General features: G+C 36.4%; 4 protein-coding genes across 4 annotated transcripts; 1 reads left to right on the top strand and 3 right to left on the bottom strand.

Annotated features, from left to right (window-relative positions):
• The first annotated feature begins 2,263 nt into the window (after positions 1-2,263).
• Positions 2,264-11,873, top strand: LOC112783033 (copper-transporting ATPase PAA2, chloroplastic). Its single transcript, XM_025825768.2, is given in 17 exon segments — positions 2,264-2,335; positions 2,599-2,696; positions 2,798-2,851; positions 3,019-3,105; positions 3,735-3,899; positions 4,223-4,333; positions 4,480-4,548; positions 5,041-5,150; positions 5,451-5,556; positions 8,838-8,904; positions 9,203-9,282; positions 9,556-10,004; positions 10,257-10,431; positions 10,841-10,972; positions 11,142-11,292; positions 11,429-11,516; positions 11,518-11,873. Coding segments are annotated over 16 exon segments (1,953 nt in total). The 5' UTR covers positions 2,264-2,335; positions 2,599-2,645; the 3' UTR covers positions 11,576-11,873.
• A 185-nt stretch (positions 11,874-12,058) lies between these two features.
• On the bottom strand, positions 12,059-13,841 carry LOC112783034 (uncharacterized). The gene is made up of 5 exons (XM_025825770.3): positions 13,299-13,841; positions 13,092-13,212; positions 12,819-13,003; positions 12,504-12,733; positions 12,059-12,417 (listed from the first exon to the last, which is right to left on the bottom strand). Exons 1-5 carry the CDS (start codon positions 13,693-13,695, stop codon positions 12,259-12,261), a joined length of 1,092 nt encoding a protein of 363 aa, XP_025681555.1. The 5' UTR covers positions 13,696-13,841; the 3' UTR covers positions 12,059-12,258.
• Positions 13,842-14,499: 658 nt separating this feature from the next.
• LOC112785077 (uncharacterized) lies at positions 14,500-16,050 on the bottom strand. The gene is made up of 7 exons (XM_025828486.3): positions 15,713-16,050; positions 15,592-15,634; positions 15,428-15,498; positions 15,238-15,332; positions 15,085-15,152; positions 14,882-14,992; positions 14,500-14,803 (listed from the first exon to the last, which is right to left on the bottom strand). Exons 1-7 carry the CDS (start codon positions 15,915-15,917, stop codon positions 14,674-14,676), a joined length of 723 nt encoding a protein of 240 aa, XP_025684271.1. The 5' UTR covers positions 15,918-16,050; the 3' UTR covers positions 14,500-14,673.
• A 4,559-nt stretch (positions 16,051-20,609) lies between these two features.
• LOC112784351 (protein OXIDATIVE STRESS 3 LIKE 1) lies at positions 20,610-22,220 on the bottom strand. Its single transcript, XM_025827518.3, has 2 exons — positions 21,559-22,220; positions 20,610-21,384 (listed from the first exon to the last, which is right to left on the bottom strand). Exons 1-2 carry the CDS (start codon positions 21,783-21,785, stop codon positions 20,880-20,882), a joined length of 732 nt encoding a protein of 243 aa, XP_025683303.1. The 5' UTR covers positions 21,786-22,220; the 3' UTR covers positions 20,610-20,879.
• Between the last annotated feature and the right edge of the window lie 596 nt (positions 22,221-22,816).

The raw sequence follows: 22,816 nt of genomic DNA, 5'->3' as shown, positions 1-22,816 counted from the left end.
CCAGATGCAATATATGATAGGACTGGATACATGTGATAACTTCGAAATTGGTTATGGGTAGGTAGAAGATACCGAACTAAGTACAACTGGAGTCTTTGGTACAAACTCTTTCTCCTCCTCATTTTCAAAAGAATCACTATCGTTGCTATTGGTAACATACTCTTCATCGGACTCATTACCGTCTACGTCTATGTCTACCACTAGACTAGCACAGTGCAGCGTGATGGTGCAAGACGTGAGTCATCCTAGATAAAATTTGAGTGGCCACCACCACTAACATTACCAACTCCACAAAAAGTTTCATCATTTGTTCGCTAGAATTCTCCCGTTGATATCAAACATGAGATGCGCATGCTCATCCCATCAAGCCAAAATAGACGAAACTGAAGTACTCCATATTTATCGGTGATACAAAACCTATACCTAACTCTTCTAACCTATTTTGTCCCATTATTACTGAAGTTCGTCAATATTAGATTCTTTAACTCAGATAAAAAATTTATTACTATTATAGACATTTTTATAATTTATGAAGAAGGAGGAAAGAAGTTAATGTTTGTGGAAAATACAAAATAATTTGTCATCTTTTATCTGCTCAATATTCTATTTTTCGTTTAATGACACAAATTATTTTTTTTATTCATTGTAGTTAACAAGATATGGTTATCACCTTTTCATGTATACGTATGTAAATGTGATACGTGCAACTGAATATGTTATTTCGTTTACAGTAAATAGATATGCACAATTTATTGTTTATACTATAATAAGATAAATGAAAAAATATAAATTGATAAATCAATTACAATTATTTATATCCATAAATAAAATATTTAAATTATTTATTTAAAAAGAATCCCATTTCGGACCATTTTCTATTAACTATCTATCTAAACATCTGTGTCAAAAAGAAAAATCTATCTAAACATCATTTGGGACACTTCACCTTTGGCGTCAACAGATACCTGCTAACTCCGGTTAGTTAGGTCCCCTCATTATCTGATGCTCATCTACTATTTGATAACATTATCTATCAAAACAAAAATTTAATTATAATTGAAATTCAATCATCATTAATTTTTCACTTATCTTGGATATTGGTAATTTTTTATAAAAAAAAGGAACTTTGGAAAATAATACATGAACAATTATTTTCAGATAATTTTAAAAAATTATTGATTTTAGCCATGGCAATTTTCATATTTTGATTTATTAAATATAGTAGAAGTTTTAATTTCTATATGCACAAGGTATCGTATTTTGAACTAACAAGCATTCCTAATAATTAATCACGTTTATTTGATTGCAATTCGTTCTGTGTATCAGTGTGTGTTTATTAATCCAAGATGAAGTTCTAAACATTTTATGTCACGTGATTTACACACGTGGCATGTTTGGATGGAAAGATATTGACGCACGCCGCTACCTACTCTGTCCGAACGAGCTGAGAGTAGGTGCGACCAAGTTGAACACGATAAATTCGTGGTTCACGTTCTCAACTCCTTTTCTCTTTCTCCTCTCTCTCTCTCCGTTCATGACCATGACGACTCAACTCCTCAAGCTCAATCTCTACCCGAAATCCAACATCTCCTTCAACCACGCACCAAATCGTCATGTTCAGTTCCTTCCCTTCTTCCCACTAATCACCGTCGCAACGACATTCACCGCAACTGCCACCGCCCGGGATTCCTCGGTCACATTTCCTCGTATCTAACTCGTCACGCACCGAGATTGCCTCGCCGGAGCCAGCTCAGCTAAGACTACAGACTCCCCGCTCCTGCTCGACGTCTCCGGTATGATGTGCGGCGCCTGCGTCTCACGAGTCAAGAACATCCTCTCCGCCGATGACCGAGTTGACTCGGTCGGGTCAACATGTTAACCGAGACCGCCGCCTCAAGCTCAGGCGGCTCGACGAGGAGAAAGATGTGGAGGAGCCGGCGACGGTTGCGGAGAGCCTGGCCCGGAGGCTGACCGAGTGCGGTTTTCCGACGAAACGAAGGGCGTCGAGTTGGGAGTTGCAGAGAACGTCAGGAAGTGGAAGGAGCTTGTGAAGAAGAAGGAGGAACTCGTCGCAAAAGCCGCAGCCGTGTCGCTTTTGCTTGGGCTTTGGTGGCGCTGTGCTGTGGATCTCACGCTTCGCACGTTCTTCATTCTTTGGGATTCACATTGGTCATGGTAATTCAGCTGCTAATTCTGGTCCAATATAAATAAACTAAATTTGGATTACACGATCATAACTTGCTTTTTATAATTCGTAGGATCGGTTTGGAAATTCTTCACAATTCATATGTGAAAGGTGGTATAGCTCTGGGGTCTCTCTTGGGACCAGGACGAGGTTGGTTCATCTCTCTTCTATCTTGCTTTCCATATACAGCAACATCTTTTAAAATTTAAATTAAGGCACTACATAACCGAAACTTTTGTAATTATTATGTAATAATGGAAGTGACGTTTATTTATTATATATAATATAATATAAAGATGTATTTTATTTTTTAGTTAATAATAATTATTTGTATTATAACAGTTTTGTTCTTCTTGTTATTAATTATGAATATACTTGTAAAATTTTTAATGTACTACATTCATGTAATGCAGAGTTACTCTTTGATGGCCTAAACGCATTTAGGAAGGGATCACCAAACATGAACTCTCTTGTGGGATTTGGTTCTATAGCTGCTTTTATCATCAGTTCGGTGAGATTCTCTTTGGAATTTGACCGTTCTGCTAAGCTATAAGACTGCCAAGTTCCTGTTTTGGTTTGATGAATTAATCAAACTTCATCTTCTTTCTGTAGATATCACTACTGAACCCCGGGTTGGCCTGGGATGCAACATTCTTTGATGAGCCGGTGACTTTCTTTCCTTTCATACAATCATATGTTCCGATATCTGAAACTGGAAAATATTCATTTTGATTTAGCACTTTGTTCATAGGTTATTTGTTCTCTTATTGGCGTTTTCTTGTTCATGTCAATAGTAAGCTTCTCATGTAGGGATTGCGTATTTTAGCATGCAGGTCATGCTTCTTGGTTTTGTGCTTCTTGGACGTTCTTTGGAGGAAAAGGCAAGGATTCAGGCATCTAGTGATATGAATGAACTCCTTGTAAGTTGCATTATTGTTCATCTCTTTCATCTGACAGTATCCCACAGTGGAATGTCTAAAATGCTGCCTGTACTGTATTCTTAGTCCTTGTGTTCGACGGTTGGACCCCTTTTTTTCTTAAAGATTCTTCTGTCTCTCTTGCATCCTTGTTGCAATTGAAAATATTTATTTTGTTCCGATCTTTAACCCGTCAATTTCTAGTTTTCTAAACTTTGCTATCAGCAATCTGGAATCATATTTATGCTTACAAGAACAATAATTTCCAATGTTTGTAGGCTCTGTTGGATATTGTTAACAGTTTTGGTGAAAATTTATATCTTGGAAGCCTAAATGCAAGTGGCTTTGCAAGTTGAAGCAATGTAAATTAGGAAATATATTGATTTTCTATTTAAAATTTCAATCTTACGACTGCTATTTCCATTTTCTGATCACTTTCATATGTCAAAATGAATAATCCAGATTGGAACTCTGGTTGAAATAAGTGCATCATTTATGAGTATTATACATCGTTATAGTTTTTTTTCTTTCCCCTGTAAAGAGTGTCATTTTTCTGTTGGAGTAATTATTAAACTTAATTATTTTTCCATTATTTAGTCTTATGTGATTCCATTGTTGTGTATTTTTGCCAGTCATTGATATCTACTCAGTCAAGACTTGTGGTTACTTCATCGGAAGGTTCACCATCTACAGAGAGTGTGCTCGGTTCTAACACAATTTGCGTTGAAGTCCCAACTGATGATATCCGAGTAGGTGACTCAGTGTTGGTGTTGCCTGGAGAGACTATTCCTATAGATGTAAGCATTTCTGACTGTTTAGCGAAATTCAGCCTATTTTATTGAAACAGATAAAGCAGTATTGTGGTGCCTGAGTTAAGTTCTAGCATCATCATCTCGATTATGCATAGTAATTTCATGGTGCCCATGACCAGGTAGATTTTTTGACCCAATCATCAGTAGCTTATAAAGTATAATAATGACATTGTCCTGACAAGCAGTTTCAACTTTCAAGTCTTCTATGCTTGAAATGAACTGCATCCCTTCATATCTTAAGATTGAGAATCTGATGAAAATTGTTGGTTCAATGCTCTTGCTTGCTAATGCTAGAAATACCTGGGCAGGGAAAGGTCATTTCAGGAAGAAGTGTTGTGGATGAATCCATGCTTACTGGAGAATCACTTCCTGTATTTAAGGAGGAAGGCCTCACAGTTTCTGCAGGAACTATAAATTGGGTAAGGTTATATGGAGACTTGTATATTGAATTTTATGTTGTTGCACTACATTCACATTTAGGGCTCCTGTGCAATTTTGTTTTTCTACCTTTGGTTCAGAGTGCTGTTACTAATCTAATTGATTGGCCATACAAATTCTATTTCAGGATGGACCTTTAAGGATTGAAGCTTCTTCATCTGGCTCCAACACAATGATATCCAAGATTGTACGCATGGTTAGTATTTCATCTTGTGTGATAGATTAGTAGAGAGATGCTATCTAAAATTAATAAGAAATGCTAGAGGGCCAGTAGAATTTGTTGTTTTTGGCCAATAGTTAGCCATCAATGTTTAAAAGTGTGGACTAAAAGTATATTGTTGGATTATTAGACTAAAAGAATTGGACTAATGGCTCAAAGTGCTGGCCAAAAACAATAAATTCTGCTAGCCCTTAGAGCTTTTTTCAAATTATTTCATAACAATTCAATTTTTTTCTTTTCCAGTTAATCATATAATTGTTTCCAGGCCTAATTGTTATAATGTATGCTAATTTAAATAAATTGTTAATTACTTGATTCATATGATTTCAAATCATGCACATCCGGGAATGATGGTTTAAGACTGCCTGGCTGAAAGCACATTGATGCAGGGAATAGATGGAAATCAAACATTTGCAGAGAAAATTTCCCCAATGTTGTCAAACTCATGGCTCTTTCTTGTATATTTAGGTTGAGGATGCCCAGTCACGTGAAGCACCTGTACAGAGGCTTGCTGATTCCATAGCAGGGCCATTTGTATACAGCGTAATGACTATGTCAGCAGCAACATTTGCATTTTGGTAAGTCTATTTCTGCTTTGCCTATATTTCCTTAAAAAAATTTGCCGTGTGATTTGCATCAATTATATCAAATGTTGGGGCTTATTTGACAAAGTGGAGACTATTGTTAATTTATTTTCACATTTTAATCCAAACGGTATAGTTCTGCCTCTAACACATCAAAAGAAAAAAAAAAGTTGTCTCGGAATCTGGCAATAAGATTTATGATTATCTTTCAATTTTAATTCTTCTAAGGAAAAAAGATTCATGTATGGCTCATATACCATTTAGCTTTAACAAGTTTCTTGCAATTGTCTCCAGGTACTATATTGGATCAAACATATTTCCTGATGTTTTGCTCAATGATATTGCGGGCCCAGAAGGGGATCCTTTGCTTTTGAGTTTAAAGCTTGCTGTAGATGTTTTGGTGAGTGATTTTAAAATTCTACTTCAGATCTATGATGAAAACTAATCATCCTGATTGACTTCTCTTTCCCTGTTGCTTGAGCATTGATCACTTTGTTCTACTGGTTCTTAGCTTCTGTTCTTGATATGACCAGACCATGGCTGATAATTATTAGGGTAAAGTATATTTGGTTTTTGAAGTTTGTTAAAAGTTTTAAAAGTACTCCTAATTTTTATTGTTTTAATTTTGTCTTAGAAGTTTTCGATTTGCACCAAATTTATCCCTTAACGACTAATTTTTCAAAAAGTTTATGACCAATTCAGCAATAATTTTACAAGAACAATCTTCAACACAAGTAAATCAGATATCCTTATTATGCATTATTGTTAGATTGGTCCTAAACTTTTTTAAAATTTAGCTGTCAAGGGTATATTTGATGCAAATCGAAAATATTTGTGATAAAATTGAAACAAAATAAAACTTAGGGGCATTTTTGAAACTTTTGACAAATTTCAACAAACAACAACAACAAAACCTTGTCCCACTAGGTGGAGTCGGCCACATGAATCAAACGACGTCATTGAGTTCTATCGTGTATCATGTCTATAGAGAGACCGTTTATATGTAAATCTCGTTTGATAATCTCATGGATGGTCTTCCTCTGTCTTTCACCTCTTGTCCATCTTCCATCTCATCCACTCTCCTGACTAGGTGTTCTGTCGGTCTTCTTCTCACATGTCCAAATCACCTGAAACGCGATTCTATCATCTTTTCCACAATAGGTGCTACTCTAACTCTCTCTTTTATATCTTCGTTCCTTATTTTATCCAATTGCGTATGACCACTTATCTATCTCAACATCATCTCTGTCACACTTAACTTATATTCGTGCTCCCCTTTGGCCGCCCAACACCCTGTACCATAAAGCATAACCGGTTTGATAGCAGTACAATAGAATTTACCTTTAAGTTTTAAAGATACTTTCTTGTTACATATAAAACCAGATGCACTCTGTCATTTTGACCAACCTGCTTGGATCATATAATTTACATCATGTTCAATCTCTCCATTATCCTATATGATGTACCTAAGATGCTTAAAACTTTTAACTTTTTGTAGGATATTTTTTCCAATCTTTACCTTTGTATTAGGGTTTTCCCTTTGGCAGTCGAACTTACATTCCATATATTCCGTCTTGCTACGGTTTATGCGCAAACCATCTTATTTAGGTCTTTCCTTAACTCTTCCATAAGGACGATATCATCGGCAAAAAACATGCACAATGACACAGGCTCTTAGATATACTCTGTGAGTACTTCCAAGACTAATGTAAAAAGGTATGGACTTAAGGATAATCCTTAGTGTAATCCCTATACCAATAGAAAATTTTTCTATCACACCATCTTGAGTTTTCACGCTAGTTATAGCCCATCACATGTCTTTAATTGCACGAATATTTGCAATCATTACTTTCTTCCTTTCGAAAACCTTCCATAAGACCTCCCTTGGTACCATATCGTACGTTTTTTCCAAATTAATAAACACCTGTAGATCCCTTTTATTACTACGATACCTCTCTATCATCATTTTTAATAGGTATGTAGTTTCAGTGGTGGATTTGTCTGGCATAAAATCAAATTAGTTATTTGTTACTTGTGTCTTTTGTTTCATCTTCCGTTCTATTACTCTTTTCCATAACTTTATGGTATGATTCATGAGCTTGATTTCTGTATAGTTTTTACAACTTTATATATCCCTCTTATTCTTATAGATAAGTATCATGGTGTTCTTTCTCCACTCATTTGTCATCTTCTTTAACCTTAAAATCTCATTAAAAAGTATGGTCAATCAACTGATATCTTTGTCTTCAAGACCCTTCCAAATTTCAATCAGAATTTTTAATTTTACCGGGTCCTATATGTGTTGTTAAACTCTCTCCCGAAATAATTTTACAATTAATGCAAAATTTTCGGTCTACTCTTCTCAACAAAAAGTCGATTTGAGAGTTTGTCATGCCACTCTTATAGGTTATAAAATGTTCGTCTCTCTTTTTAAAATATGCATTTCCGATGACAAGGTCAAAAGTTGAGGAAAAGTCCAAAATAATTTTACTCTAGGTATTGACCACCTCAAAATCATGACCTCCGTGAATACTTTCATACCCAGTCAATTCTCTTCCAATATGGCCATTTAAATCTCTTCATAAGAAAATCTTATCTCCCAAAGGTATGTTTTGGACCAAACCCTCTAGATCCTCCTAAAACCTTATTTTATAGTGATCGGCCGAACCCACTTGCGGTGCATAGGCGCTAATCACATGAAAAGTACTTCCTTCTACCACAAGTTTGATAGAGATGATCCGATCACCCACCCTCTTGACATCCACTATGCCTTTCTTCCACTGCTTATCCACGATAATACCTACTCCATTCCTATTTTTCACTTTTCCTGAATACTAAAGTTTGAATCCGGAGATATCCAACTCCTTAGCCTTCGCGCCGACCCATTTTATTTTTTGTAAGCACATGATGTTAATCTTTCTCCTTGTCATGGTATCCACCACCTCCATGAATTTTCCTGTTAGAGTGCCTATGTGTCATGTTCCAAATCTCAACTTTTTGTCGCACCGACTTTTACCTTTTTCTTTGTGAACTAGCTTATTTACCTTCGTCCGTTCACGAAAACGCGGGAACCCTTGCTCATTTAACGCTACACCCGGGCACTAATGCTGCGGCTCTTGCTCATTTTGACACTGTACGCGATCCATACAGCGCCTTGCTTCTGGGCAACGACCTAGCTTTAGCGCAATAACGTCTTTAATCCATGTCATAAATATTCGACTAAGTTTTTATGTTGGCTGTCGAAGGCCTAACACAACTCTCCTCCTTTATTCGAGTTTGAGACCGGCTGTGTACTGCAGCTATAGCATAAGCGGAGTTACTTTTGACAAATTTCATGGACAAAAAAATACTATAACCTAATTATTAATATTTTGCATATTTTTGTGTTAAAAGTTTTAAGTCATTTCAAATAGCCTTCACCCTCCACATTATTCAGCTCTCAGACATCTGCTACAAGGCAATATTTGAAATGTTATCTATCTGAAACCAACTGTATATGTAATGGCAAGAATGTGAATAAAAGAGATGAAGAGAAAAGTTGGGTCACAGAGATGAGTGCATGAATACAACTTAATCTTCCTGTATAAAGGAGATTTATCACACAGGACAACCATGCATTGTGTTTCTAACTTACTTTGAGTTAATTGTTATTTAAATAATAAAGAGTCTTCCCTTTTGCAGGTTGTCTCTTGCCCTTGTGCACTGGGTCTTGCCACACCTACAGCGATCTTGGTTGGCACCTCCCTTGGTAAGTTGCCCATATTTTTCGCATTTATTAAACTTAACATACATGTTACTCAAAGTTACTTGAATATTGATTCCAAATGTGAAATGTATACTCCACAAGTCATGCTATAAAACCTGTTTGTTCAAATACTGAATCAATTTTCTCTAATACTAATGTTTTTTGGACCCCCCTCTCTCTGTAAATTATATTGCAAAGAAATATTACGGCCTGATAATCTGGTTCAGAATTTTAAGTACATAGTAGTATCTTTAAACCGGCCTTTACAAAGTAAGCATAACACATGTTGAAAATTGACTAGGGGCAAGAAAAGGACTTCTTATTAGAGGGGGAGATGTGCTAGAACGCTTGGCCAGTATAAATTATATTGCCCTTGACAAGGTAAATTCCAAGTCCATGGACTATTATCGTTGTCTCCCCCCTCCCCTTTTCTCCTTCACTAAACATACATATGCCACTATGTTTATGCATGCGTAATAGGGTAAGGATCCATACATGGGTGTCATTAAATCAAGATTCGTCCTAAATAACTAATGACATTAATAGGATGAATTTCTTACACTGTTGGCTTAAGTTAAATATTTTTTATGAATAAAGAAGGAAAGGCTCTCTAAGTACAATAGTAGTAGATTGACTGAAACACTCCAATTTCAGACCGGAACCCTCACCAAAGGAAAACCAGTTGTCTCCTCGGTGAGCTCTATTAATTATGGAGAATCAGAAATACTTCAGATTGCTGCTGCGGTGGAGAAAACAGCATCTCATCCAATTGCAAAGGCTATTATCAATAAAGCTGAGTCATTAGAGCTGGTCCTTCCAGTTACACAAGGGCAATTGGTAGAACCAGGCTTTGGAACATTGGCAGAAATAGATGGGCGTTTAGTTGCAGTTGGATCTTTAGAATGGGTCCATGATCGCTTCCAGATTAAAATGAACCCCTCTGATTTATTGAATCTCGAACATACTTTGATGAATCATTCATCAGAGACATCTTCAAACTATTCAAAAACTGTTGTCTATGTTGGACGTGAGGAAGAAGGCATCATTGGTTCTATTACCATATCTGACGTTGTACGTGAAGATGCTCAATCTACCGTAGCAAGGTATGTTTAATGCTGTTTGTGTACCTTCAAGCAAAAATATTAAAAAGTTCTATGGCATTATACAAAATGCACAAGTAACATTGTCATGTTCATTTGTAAGAAGAAAATATTGATTTTTCTTTTCTTGTTTACTTTCCTATTAACGGGATGCAAATTGATTGCACAGTTCTTCTTGTAGGATTTAATATATTTATGAATTCTTGTTATGCTACATTTGTTCTGTGTTGGCTGACTTTTTTAACTTATTGGAAGACTCAAGCAGAAGGGGATTGAAATGGTCCTGTTATCAGGAGACAGGGAAGAGGCAGTTGCAACTGTAGCACAGACAGTTGGGATTGGAAGCGATTTTATGAAAGCATCATTGTCCCCACAGCAGAAATCTAAGTTTATTTCATCTTTGAAAGCTTCTGGACATCATGTTGCAATGGTACGATAATTTTTATCCTCACTTAAGACCCCCCCCCCCCCCCCCCCCCCCCCCCCCCCCCTCTTCTCTTCCCCCCATTCTCTCTCTCTCTCTCTCTCTCTCTCTCTATATATATATATATATATATATATATATATATATATATATATATGTTGGCCTTAGTCAAATATGGAATCATTGTATGGTAAAAGTTCAGAGTTCATAAAGTGGTGGCAAATTGATGTGCAATACAAGGTGTTGGTAGCACTTAAAAGTTGGAGATAATTGAGCGTGCTCTTAGAATTCAATAAAATGTTGAGCACCCCCTTTTAGAGAGTGTGTGTGTGTGCGTTTCTTGTAAAAATTGACTTTCAGCTAAGATAAAAGGCATTTACTGCGACGTTCCTTTTTTTTCCCTCTCTTCTCAAAGGTTGGTGATGGGATAAATGATGCACCCTCTTTGGCTGTAGCTGATGTTGGGATTGCTCTACAAAATGAAGCTCAAGAGAACGCTGCCTCTGATGCTGCATCCATTATACTTCTTGGAAACAAAATTTCTCATGTATGGCATTTCTTTATGCCGATTTATTATTTCACATTTATGCATAAGAAAAAAAAGAATCATCAACTTTTCTGCTTTCACTGCACTTCATTTCATATGAGAGATGCCAATATGCCATGCTACAATCTCGAAAAACCATAGTTATAGCTAATGCCTTTTCTATTTACAGGTTGTTGATGCACTAGACCTCGCACAGGCAACCATGGGAAAAGTGTACCAAAATTTATCTTGGGCGGTAGCCTACAACGTTGTTGCCATTCCCATTGCTGCTGGAGTGTTACTTCCCCAATTTGAATTTGCCATGACACCTTCACTATCAGGTAAGCAACACCTTCACATATTAGCGAGACAAATAGTTCTATTAGCCCCAATATATTTGATCTTATTTATTAATGTACTTTTCTATCACCTATTAAGTGTTCATTTATGTTTGTCACCCCTGATATTTGATCACAGGAGGGTTGATGGCTTTGAGCTCCATCTTCGTGGTTGGCAACTCGTTGCTTCTACAACTTCATGGGTCTCAGACCTCCAAAAAGGTCGCATAATAAATCTATTTCCATCCATTCAAACATGGATATGTACAGTCTAAAAGATGCATAAGAGGCGGTGTGATCTTTATAATGACAGTAAGTACAAATTTGGCATCCATGAAATAATTATATCTCAGAAATCCGAATTGTATTTGTGACCAACAAGCTCCTTTTTGTAAGTTATGGCTATCTATCCAATGTTAAAAGCTCATGAAGCATGGACTAGTATCATGACACACTAGCTGCACTTGGTGCATTCAAATAGGTCTTTGCTTATATATTTAATGTATAAAATTACCAATTTGTAGTCAATATTTATTTATGTCTGTATAAGAGTAGTAGCAATAAGAGATTATCAAAGTTTGTAAGAGGGCCATTATTTTCTATAACCCTTCTTTTTTCCTTTTCTTGGTTCAACTTTCTATTATGATTGTAAAAGTAAAAATAAACAGTTCTTTTGTTTAGGGTTTTTTTTTCAAGGTTGTCTGAGCTTTCGACGAAAGAACAAAGTACATTGATTACAAAACTAAATTTGCAATCTACAAAGTCCGGATTAGCCAAACAAAAATATTTACATCTTATCATTTATCATGTACAATATTCCACATTCATTATTCACAAAGTCAACTTAAATACACACACTATTTACAAGGGGAAAAAAATTACAAAACTCTCGCGGACATATTTACAATTAAATCAGAGATATTAGAGGTAGGCCTAACAATTAAAATACACAATAAAAGAGTGTTTGATTCATGGTATAACTAATCCAGATGGGTATCGTCCAGCACAAATCTCTCTTAATTTTAGATGGAGCCTGTAAATCTCTGCCTGAATCCTTGCCTTTGACCTTACATCTTTTGATTCCATCGTTCTCTTAAGTTGCGAGATCTGCCTTACAGTGCTTTTGATCTGCTAAGCACATCAAAAGGAACATCTTAAGCAATACATTATTAACATTGCATATGATAGCTGAAAAAAAAAACAATGAAATTTACCTTTCTGTAAGGCCATCGTGATAATCCTTCCTTACGGCAAATTTTCTTCACTACGGTGGGACAGATATTCATTTGCCTCGATGCTTCCTCAATTGGAAAATGAAAATAAGGGGCAAAATCATCCAATTTCATCTTCCCCGCTCTATCCCTCTGTTCCGAAAGAGATAATCTTCTAGGAGCCTTTCCTGATGCTCCTACTCCATTGTCAGCCACTTGTTCATTCTCATCATCTACATTACCCATTAATAGAATGTTTGAAACTTATCACAACATAACATAGCATAACATTTTGCCAACAGGGAGATAAAGAACAACCTGAATTGCTTGCATTCAAATCGTCAGTGTCGTCGCTGAACTCTTCGACCCATTCAAGTCCAGTGCATAGGGCCTCATAATAAGCAGAAAGTGGATCTTGCAACATAAAGTACCCTGCTGCACTTTGTACTCTGCAATACTCAACTAGGAAATTCTTCACGTCATCAATGCCTCTCCTACAAAAACTATCAAAAATTGAAATTTGGTCATAAAATATCAGATAGAAGAATAATAGATTGCATGTATGAAGTTAATTGTTGAAATAAAACATACTCAATCATTTGATATTGAAGGTTGCTAGTGGAAGTATAATCTCCATTCACACTAGGATGTTGAATTGCATGAGAGATCAAGCCAGGCCTTCCATGAATTTCAACTTTCTTAAAGTTAAATCCTGCAATTAATTACATTAGTAAGATAAATCAAAAGGAACACGTGGTAAAATTATATAATAGAAAAAGTTAAGTCCATACTCCATACCATTGGTGTGAACAATTTCCCTGAGGACACTACAACAGCTACAAGAAAATGGGACTGGTGGCAGGGGCCAATGAGACAGCGTAATTGTATTCACATTGTTGTTGAAATCATGCGATAGACCTTCCTCAGAATGCACTTGTAACAAAGGAATTGATTCGAAGTTATTCCCTCCTGTTCCTCCAACAAAGTTACTATCTTGAATCATCGGATCAAAAGTTGGTTGGAGATTACCATCTTGAATTATATTATTCTTTTGTTGAGAGTGACTGGATTCGTTTCCACTGGCGACATTGGTAAGATCGAGAAGAGTGGGGTTGGAAATGTTGAAAAAACTCGGACTGAGTGGAGGAGTATCATATGGATCATGGTACGGTACAACAAAGCAAGGATTATCCATGGTTATTGAATCTATTGCTTGTCCTTAATCGCAGTCCCTCACTCACTCCCCTCTTTCTTTTTTCTCTCTCTCTTCCTCTAGAGTGAAGAGAAGAGAGAAAAAAGAATAGAGTGGAGAAGAGAAGACGGAAATTTAGATCGGAGATAGAAAATAAAGTTTCTAACAGATTATATAAGAAGAAAAGACGGTTAATGACCGTTGGAATAATTCAAGTAGCTTTTCAAACATTTAAGGAAACATCGCACTCTTTAAAATATCGTTTATAAAGTCACTCTCAATGTTATCCTTAATCCATCCTCTAATTCAATTTTTTTCATAATTTTAATATTTTTGTAATATTAATGTATAAAAAATATATTATATATATAAAAAATATTCCTAGAATTTACCGTATTTTTTAAAATTTTTATATAAAAAAATTTGATAATATTAACATTAATTTACGAAATATATTTTATTTGATTTTATTTAAAAATTAGAACAATAATTAAAAATTATGGAGGCAGAGTACATAAGGTACTCTAATATACTATATGATTTGTCCTTGTAAATGGAATCCAAAAACAAAGTTGCATCTCGTTGAAGGTTTGATTATTGATCATTTTAAACTTGTCCCTTTCTTTAATAAAGCAATTATTGTAAATTATATTCATTTAATTTTTTGATAGTCAATACAATTTTGTTTATTAATATTTCTATTCTTTTGTTCACTTAATTTTTTATTTTTCAGTCCAACGGACTAATCCGTACTGATCTGAGTTAGCTGTTCGCTGACCCATAAATTGCTACATGCACAAAGCGAAATTTAAACCGAGTTAATATTTTTATTCTACCTCAACAAAATCAATCTCATCAAATAATAAGAATGATGTCAATGAAATAGAATAGGAAATTACTAAAAAAATATGTCAACAATGTTTGAAGGCTTTAACTCTTGCATAATTAAGTGTTGGGGGAAGAAAATGCATTTTTAACTAGTCATAGTATTGATTCTAATTGCTTTAAATTAGGGTCTAAAGTCTCTATTTCTACTTCAGCAGGGTCTCTGTATGAATCAGCTATAACCTTTCCTTTACTTAGCACATCAGAAGGTACAGTTTGTAAGAGGCTGAAACAAAAACAAGTTATTAAGAAGATATCTGTCAACGTGTAAGGGAAAAATCGAAGTTAATTAAAATAAATTCACCTGTCAATAGCGGTAAGGGCTGTATTGATCTTGTCTTTCATTGATTTGACCGAGGCTTTAGGATCCTTTCTTGAAGCATGTAGAAGTAAGGAATCAAGCTCCTCTAGCGACCTTTTAGAAAACAGAGTTTTGTTAATTTGGTTAGTTATGGAAGTTATAAAACTCTATTATCTGTGTGAAAATTGAGTAACGAATGAGAATACCTGAGACATTCATCGACTTTGTTAAATGCAGTTTTACCATTTCCACTGTCAAATGCATACTGCGCCATCTATAAAACAAAAATTATAAAAGTTTTAACTAATATTTAATATAAAAAAAAAACAAGAAAATGTACGTAAGAAATTCTAACTTACTGCACGAATGTTTACACGGAGGGATGCTGCAGGTCCAGAACGAAGTAGAGAGCGGCATAGGCCAAACTGGGGTTCATCACCCTCTATTGTTTTTTCTAATCAACAAATCCATATTATATATAAGTACGCATTACAGTCTTATCTAGATTTCCGATTTAAAATACAAGCAATTAGTGTTCGTCAAAATTACCCAGATCTTTGATCTGGAACTGTGTAAGTATGACAGCTGGCACATAGGCCTCTAGAGGATCAAGCTTTTTTCTACATAGACAGAAACTCAAACTATGTGATTAATAAAAAACAAAAAAATTCGAACCAAGAGTATGATATATAAAAAATTAAAAATACTGCTACCTCTTAACATATTTATCGAAAATATTTCCTTCAGCAAGAGCACCTACAACAGTGCAGAAGATACACATAATTAAGAGTGCTACATATGAGATGACATAAAATAAGATTAGAGTTAACGTACGGTTAGGAAAAGTGAGAAGGAAAGAAGAGAGAGCTATGGAGATGGACAGAGATCGACGACTCTTGTGGTTGTGGAATCTAATTGGTGGTTGCAGTGAACACCTCACTGTAATAGGCACACACCGCTGTTTGATGTTGAAAGTTGATCGGCGTCGGAAGTAGCTGTTGCTGCTAACATGCGCAGGAGTGGTGCCAAGTGACGCCATTTCCACACAAACAATGGAAGGGGGCTTCTGTCGTGTCCGCTGCTTATCCTCTCACTCTGACAAATAAATCTGATCCCTCTGCTATAAATTTCCAATTTTTTCCCCCAAAATAGCTTCTATAAAAATAATCCGACTTATAGAATATAATTCAACCTAATTTTTTAAATTTGATTCAAATAACTAATTAGGAGTTTAGAAGCCAATTAGTAATAGCTCAACTGGCATAGGCTCCCCATACTCAATTAAGAGGTTGCGAGTTCGAGTCTCCTATCTTTGGTAAAAAAAAAAAAATTAGGAGTTTAGAACAGTGCATTATACATGTTAGGTCAATTACTTTTAAAACCAAGAGATCGATAAAGTAAAAAATAAAATTTATTTTTTATCTTTAATAATTTTAAAAAATTTAAAGATATTTTTAATATTTAATAATTTTGTCCATAACATTTTTTTAACAATATTAAAACTTAGAACAATAATTAAAAATTATGGAGGCAGAGTACTTACAGTAGAGTACTTACAGTACTCTAATATATTATGAGTTATTCTCATAAATCCAATGAAAAACAAAGTTGTATCTCATTGAATGTTGATCATTGATCATTTTAAATTTGTCCCTTCCTTTAATAAAATAATTATTGTAAATTATATTAATTAATAATATTATAAATCAATAAAATAAATAGGGTAAAAAACCCTAATAAGCCAAGGCAAGAAATATGTAACGTAAATACGCCAAATTGAAAATCGTTTCAGCCAAACGCTATTTTTATGTAATTCGAACCAGGGTGGTTCGAACTACGAACCTTAGTAATTCGAACCAGGGTGGTTCGAATTAGGTGGAGAGGAACTTTGAATGTAATTCGAACCAATGTGGTTCGAACTACTACCTAAATTTTCTTCATAAATCGAACTAGGTAGGTTCGAACCTTGGGTGCACATAGTTCGAACCAGGGAGGTTCGAATTATAGAGAGAGTCCGGCCTCAGTAATTCGAACCGGGCTGGTTCGAATTACACGAAACATAATTTGAACCGGACCGGTTCGAATTAGTGGGAGAGAGACCTCTATATAACCGTTCTAAGCGTGAGTTGGTCTCATTAGATGGAGTAAGATGGCTAGTGAGGAGAGTTTTGTTGTTCTGGTTCACCACAGAGGATCCATTAAGAGGAAAACTCGTTCCGGAGTGAAGTTCACAGATAAGGATCCTCTCTGTATTGTCGTGAATCCAACGACAAGCTATGATGACCTTGTTAGATCTATGCTGATGAAACTTGGCCTGGAAGGTGCGAAGCGGGTTAAGAAGTTTTTCTATCGCATTCCAGTCACGATCCTGCACGATACAGTGAAGTATGATTGTCTCACGATTGGTAGTGATGAGGACCTGCAAGTCATGTTTCTTTGTCGGAGGCAGTTTCCGGAGGTGAGGACACCAGAATTGCTGGCAAAGCTGATTGATGTGGTATCCATCTCAGGGAGTTCGAACCGGAATACCACCAATGTAGCCACGGCAGCTGGTTCCAGTTCCAGGGCTGCCGTGGCTTCTTCCTCCGTCCCAGTGTACGAGCCAGCGGTCCAGCTGTAACTTGACCATCTGAACCATACACATGTGTTACATCTACTGAAATATGTGTTTAGAGTATGCAATAGACTATTAATGAATATGCAGTTATATATGTAAAATTGAAATAGAGAAGGCCGCTTCTAGTACCTCGAGGCCAACGGCCAGCTGAACGTCTCATATCCTGCAAGCCTAAACCGAGGAAAGCGCCAAAAGATCCAAGACTGAAGTAGCTGAAGCGGGCCCGCTAACTTGACGACATGTCTGTTCGCCACTCGGCACATGCACCGGTACAACCAAGCCAGTGCTGCAGAACCCCAGCTGTAGGTACCCAGCTCCTCCAGCCTCGCTACGTACGGAAGCCATCTGATGTGAATCCGATTCCCGGACTTGTCCGCAAACAGCTGCGTACCCAACAACATCATGATGTACGCACGGGCATATCGGCGCACAGTGTCCTCATCTGCATCCTCAGGGCACTCACCAAAAGTCTCCTGAAACCAGCTGCAGTTCACTGCGTACTTCTGAACCTGACTAGGAGGAGGTGTAACTCCGAGCAACTCCTGGAACCAGACCCAGGCTGGACGGCCACCCTCGATGTATATATGGAGCTCTGACAGGCAACCACTCACGTAACGGCCGTCCACTGGCAAACCCAGCTGGTATGCCACGTCCTGGAGTGTGATCGTGCACTCTCCGAACGGCATATGAAACGTGTGCGTCTCGGGACGCCATCGCTCCACGAATGCACTGACAAGGGCCTCGTCTAGCCGGAACCATCGGTCGTTCAACCTTGCAAGATGGTATAGACCTGCCATCTGCAAGTACGAAACGTATCTGTCATCAAGTCGCATGCTCTGCTGCCGCCGCATGCTCCTAATGCATCGCTGGGGCTGCGCATGAAATGAACCGCATAGTTAGAACTAGCTTAAAAACCAACCACAACCGTAAGCAACACGATAAATCATCAACAAACCATTCTGCTAAATAAAACCGCATAACATTACATGAAAGATAAGCAACTGGAAACAAACCCATAGACCGCACAACTAAACCGCTAACATAAACCAACTTAACGAGATCCACTAACAAGAAACAGCTTAACTAAAGCGGTTTACATAAAACAGCTAGCGTAAAACAACTACCATCAAACAAGTCAAACAAATCACCAACATAAAACCACTAACGAAAACCACCTACCCTAAACCACTCACATAAACCGCTTGCATAAACCACTCACAAAAACCGGTAACATCAACCACCAACATAAACCACTAACAGAAACCACTAACTTAAACCACTAACATAAACCACTACCCTAAACCACCAACCTAAACCACTAACATAAACCACTAACTTAAACCGCTAACTTAAACCACTAACATAAACCACCAACAAAATCCCCTCACATAAACCACCTACATAAACCACTAACATAAACCACCATCTAACCCACATGCAAAACCACTAAGTCACATATACCGCTAGAATAAAAAATATTTCCGTACTAACCTCGTCGTTGATGACCCTGGCTATATGAGCGACTCCGTCCAAGCGATATAACCGTGCCGGATCGTCCCCCATCAGCAGAGTATTCCGTTCAGGTCTTCCTCGAAGAGAATCTGGGTCGTTTTCTCTGAGATTTGGTGGGGTAGGGGGAAGGAATAATAGTTCGAATGAGGGTGATTCGAACTCCTTATATAGCCGAATCACCCCTAATTCGAACCAGCTTGGTTCGATTTATGAAGGAGCACGCCAATGGTAATTTGAACCAGCTTGGTTCGAATTACATACGTTGCACACTTGCCTATAGTTCAAACTAGGTTAGTTCGAATTACTTGGGGTGATAGTTCGAACCGTATTGGTTCGAATTACATTCAAAGTTCCTCTCCGCCTAATTCGAACCACCCTGGTTCGAATTACTAAGGTTCGTAGTTCGAACCACCCTGGTTCGAATTACATAAAAATAGTGTTTAGCTTATGCTGAAACGATTTTCAGTTTGGCGTATTTACGTTACACATTTCTTGCCTTGGCTTATTAGGGTTTTTTACCCAAATAAATAAATTGAATAATTAATTGAGAAGAATATAGTTTTTTTTTTTAATTAAAAAAAATATTCTTAACATTTAGTTTAATTTAATTTTATCCTTAATATTTATAATAAATTTCTATTTATCTATCCATTTAATACTTTGATAGTCAATCTAATTTTGTTCATTAATATTTCTATTCTATTTTATCAAATTCAACCTCACCAAATAATAAAGATGATCTTATATGGAGTAGTATTGGAATTACTAAAAAAAAGACTTTCCTTAGTAAGACAATTTGATTGAGTTATTGTCATTGTATTCATTGATTTAAATGTTGAAACTTATCTTTTCATGCAACAATTTAATTTTTTTTTTGGTGACTATGCAACAATTTAATTTTGAGTTTTAGTTATGAATTTCTAGCGCTTTTCAGTAGTGATTTTTTATTTAATCTTTTTTATCTTATTTTTTGTTTGGATTTTTTTAGTCCAATATAAGATTTTTCTCACTACTTAGATCAACTCAATGTTATTATGCATTACAAGGTCTGGTCTAGTAACAACTATATATACCTTGCTATAAAATATATTGGGTTCAAATTCTAGCTATAGCTAGAAAGTTGACATATGAAACTCATTGTAACTTGATAAAAAAAAAAGCTTCATGTTAGTATAATAGTATGCCGTATCCATTAGAGCTTAGTTTAAATTCTTGATGATGCTTTTTACTTTCATTAATGAATATTGCATAGTTGGGCAATTATACGATCAGGCAGGTAACCAGCCTTCATTCCTTTCTAGTGCTGATATTGACCTTGCTTGCCAACATCCTAACTTTTGCTAAACGCCAAATTTCAGTAACCATATCATTAGTCAAACGCCCTTGTAAGATCTAACAGCCATATGTTCATGACATTTGGCTACCCAGTGAAATTATTCGTTCAATTTCTCCATACATTAATGTTATTGAAGAAATTTTTGAAGATGATAGCTTTTTGGGAGCCAGATCTTGTGTCGGACTGGCCAAATTTTACTTATCTGTATATAATATATCGAGATTGCGACAATATTACTACATTTTTATCAAAATGAATTACTAAAATTAATCATCAATATAAAATATATATTAAAATATAAATATACACTAAAAATAAATTAAATTACATATATATTTATACATAAATATATTGATAACTAATTTTAATATAAAAATTATATTTTTTTACTCCTGCAAAACACATTATAATACCGATCTAAGTTAGTCTTCATAACTACTAATTAACGAAAATTCTAAGTTAACCTGTTAAGATTTAAAGAACCATCATTTTTTTTCCTTCTTCAAATCAACACTGGTGATGGAGGATTAGTGATACTAAGATGGATGAGCTGCATCATTTCTTAGGGTGGTGGAATCCGGCATATTGACGGTTGCGGCTGTGCCACAATAATGCAGATCCGCCACGGAGAAGGACCGCCAGGCCGGAAGACTCCGCTGCAGAGGAGAGGAAGGGCCTGTGCTGGCACCGGACAGGCGATTGCGGCGATGGAGCGGCGGAAGCGACCGCGGTGGCGTAGGCGACCTTGAATTTGAACTTGAGTCCTCGCTTGTAAAACTACTAGTACTATCGTAACTACTAACGGCAAAGGCAAGAGCCAGAGCACTCCTACTTGAATTCATTGACATTGTTCTCTTGGAGATTCCACCACCGTTGCTTCTCAACTTGTCCCAAACGTGGTTGAAAGCCATCAAGTTCCTTCGCCTTCTGCTGTAAGCGTTTTCCGCTTTCGCTATGTCTTTGACGGACGCAGAAGAAGCAGCGTCTGCTAGGCTTGCGAAGGACTTTGATTTTCCATTGTAGAATTTTGAGATCCCCCTCCTGCCAAAACAAGATTCATCATTTTAACCCTAGATTTAAGGAAACCGTAAATATTATGTAAAATTTCTCAATAATATCATCTGGATAAAGCCAAATACACACAACATAAAGAAAGAAGACGAAGAAACAATATCTGAAGGGTAAAAAATAGAAAGCAGAGGCAGTTACGATTACCTAATAGGGAGAACCTCTTCAAGAGAGTCCATCATATCGAAAGGGCCATTATAAGCACTCTGAACTTCATTCTCATTTTCTGCTATTCTCTCATTCTCTGATGACACATCGCTGTTCTTTCCGATCGACGATGTCGTTGAAGATGAGCACTTATCATCATCGTCGTCGTGATGTTCATCCTTTCTTGAGTCCAGCACCGCTGCTGATGATGCTTCAATGTTCATCATGTTAGTTTTGTAATTATACTATCCAAATTCACCGATATCATATGATATACGAAATGCAGAAACGAAGAAGAAACCAAAAACGTTAGTTGGAAACAGAGAGAGAGAGAGAGGGGGAGAGAGAGAGAGAGAGAGAATGGGTTGCCACTTAACCACGTTGTGTTATGTTGCTGAGTGCTCTCTTTTTATCTCTTTCGTTTTCTTTTAAATTATTTATTTTACTAGTATAAATTAGGTTTGCTTTGCACTTTATTGTTAATTGTTATTATTATTTAATAATTTATCTCTTAATCTTAATCTTAACTGAAAATTGGATAAAGTATCCAAGGACGGATGATCCCGGGTTTCTTCTTGTACTTGAGTTTTTTTCTTTCTTGCTATGTTAATGTGGAAGGCGAAGGCCTGACCTTATCCTCATCCACTCCACGTTAACACGTCAGCATAGTTACCTTCCTTTTTTAATATTCTATATTAAAATTTGAAAAGGGTGCGGTGATCCAGTGCTTCGCATTCTTCTCGTAAACCTATTGGGATTTGTTAGCTTTTTGCCTCCATATTCATCACTTTGCGCTCTACATTAAGCTTCGACAAAATTTTAGTTGGGACTATGACAAACTTTGTTTAACATTTTTTTTAATAACAATGTGTATCCGAGTGTGAGTTAAGAATTAACGGGTTAAGCAATGTAATTAGTCAATTCAAACCCGTTTACATTATGTTCCGTCAAAGAGGATCTTTTTTTAGGTATAACTTGTCTGCCAATTTTTAGATATCAGTGAAGATTTTTTAGAATTTAAATCGGGCACGTAAAATCTGAAAAAATACTTCAACGCTAAAGTTAGTATTTGTTACGGATCCGACCCACGGATCCCGCATACCCGGTCACTCGAGAACAATCCGTTTCGACTCGAAGGCCCAGAACCGGCCCTTCAAAGCTCCTAACCAATTTTCGAATTCAAATATCTCTCTTATTTTAAATCAAGCAAGATAAGATAAGATAACGGCCATCACCTATAAAAAGAGGACCCAAGTCC

Source organism: Arachis hypogaea, chromosome 20 (assembly GCF_003086295.3).
Source record: "Arachis hypogaea cultivar Tifrunner chromosome 20, arahy.Tifrunner.gnm2.J5K5, whole genome shotgun sequence".
Classification (NCBI taxonomy): Eukaryota; Viridiplantae; Streptophyta; class Magnoliopsida; order Fabales; family Fabaceae; genus Arachis; species Arachis hypogaea.
Note: the sequence above shows the minus strand (reverse complement) of the source record. Positions and strands in the feature narration are given on the sequence as shown.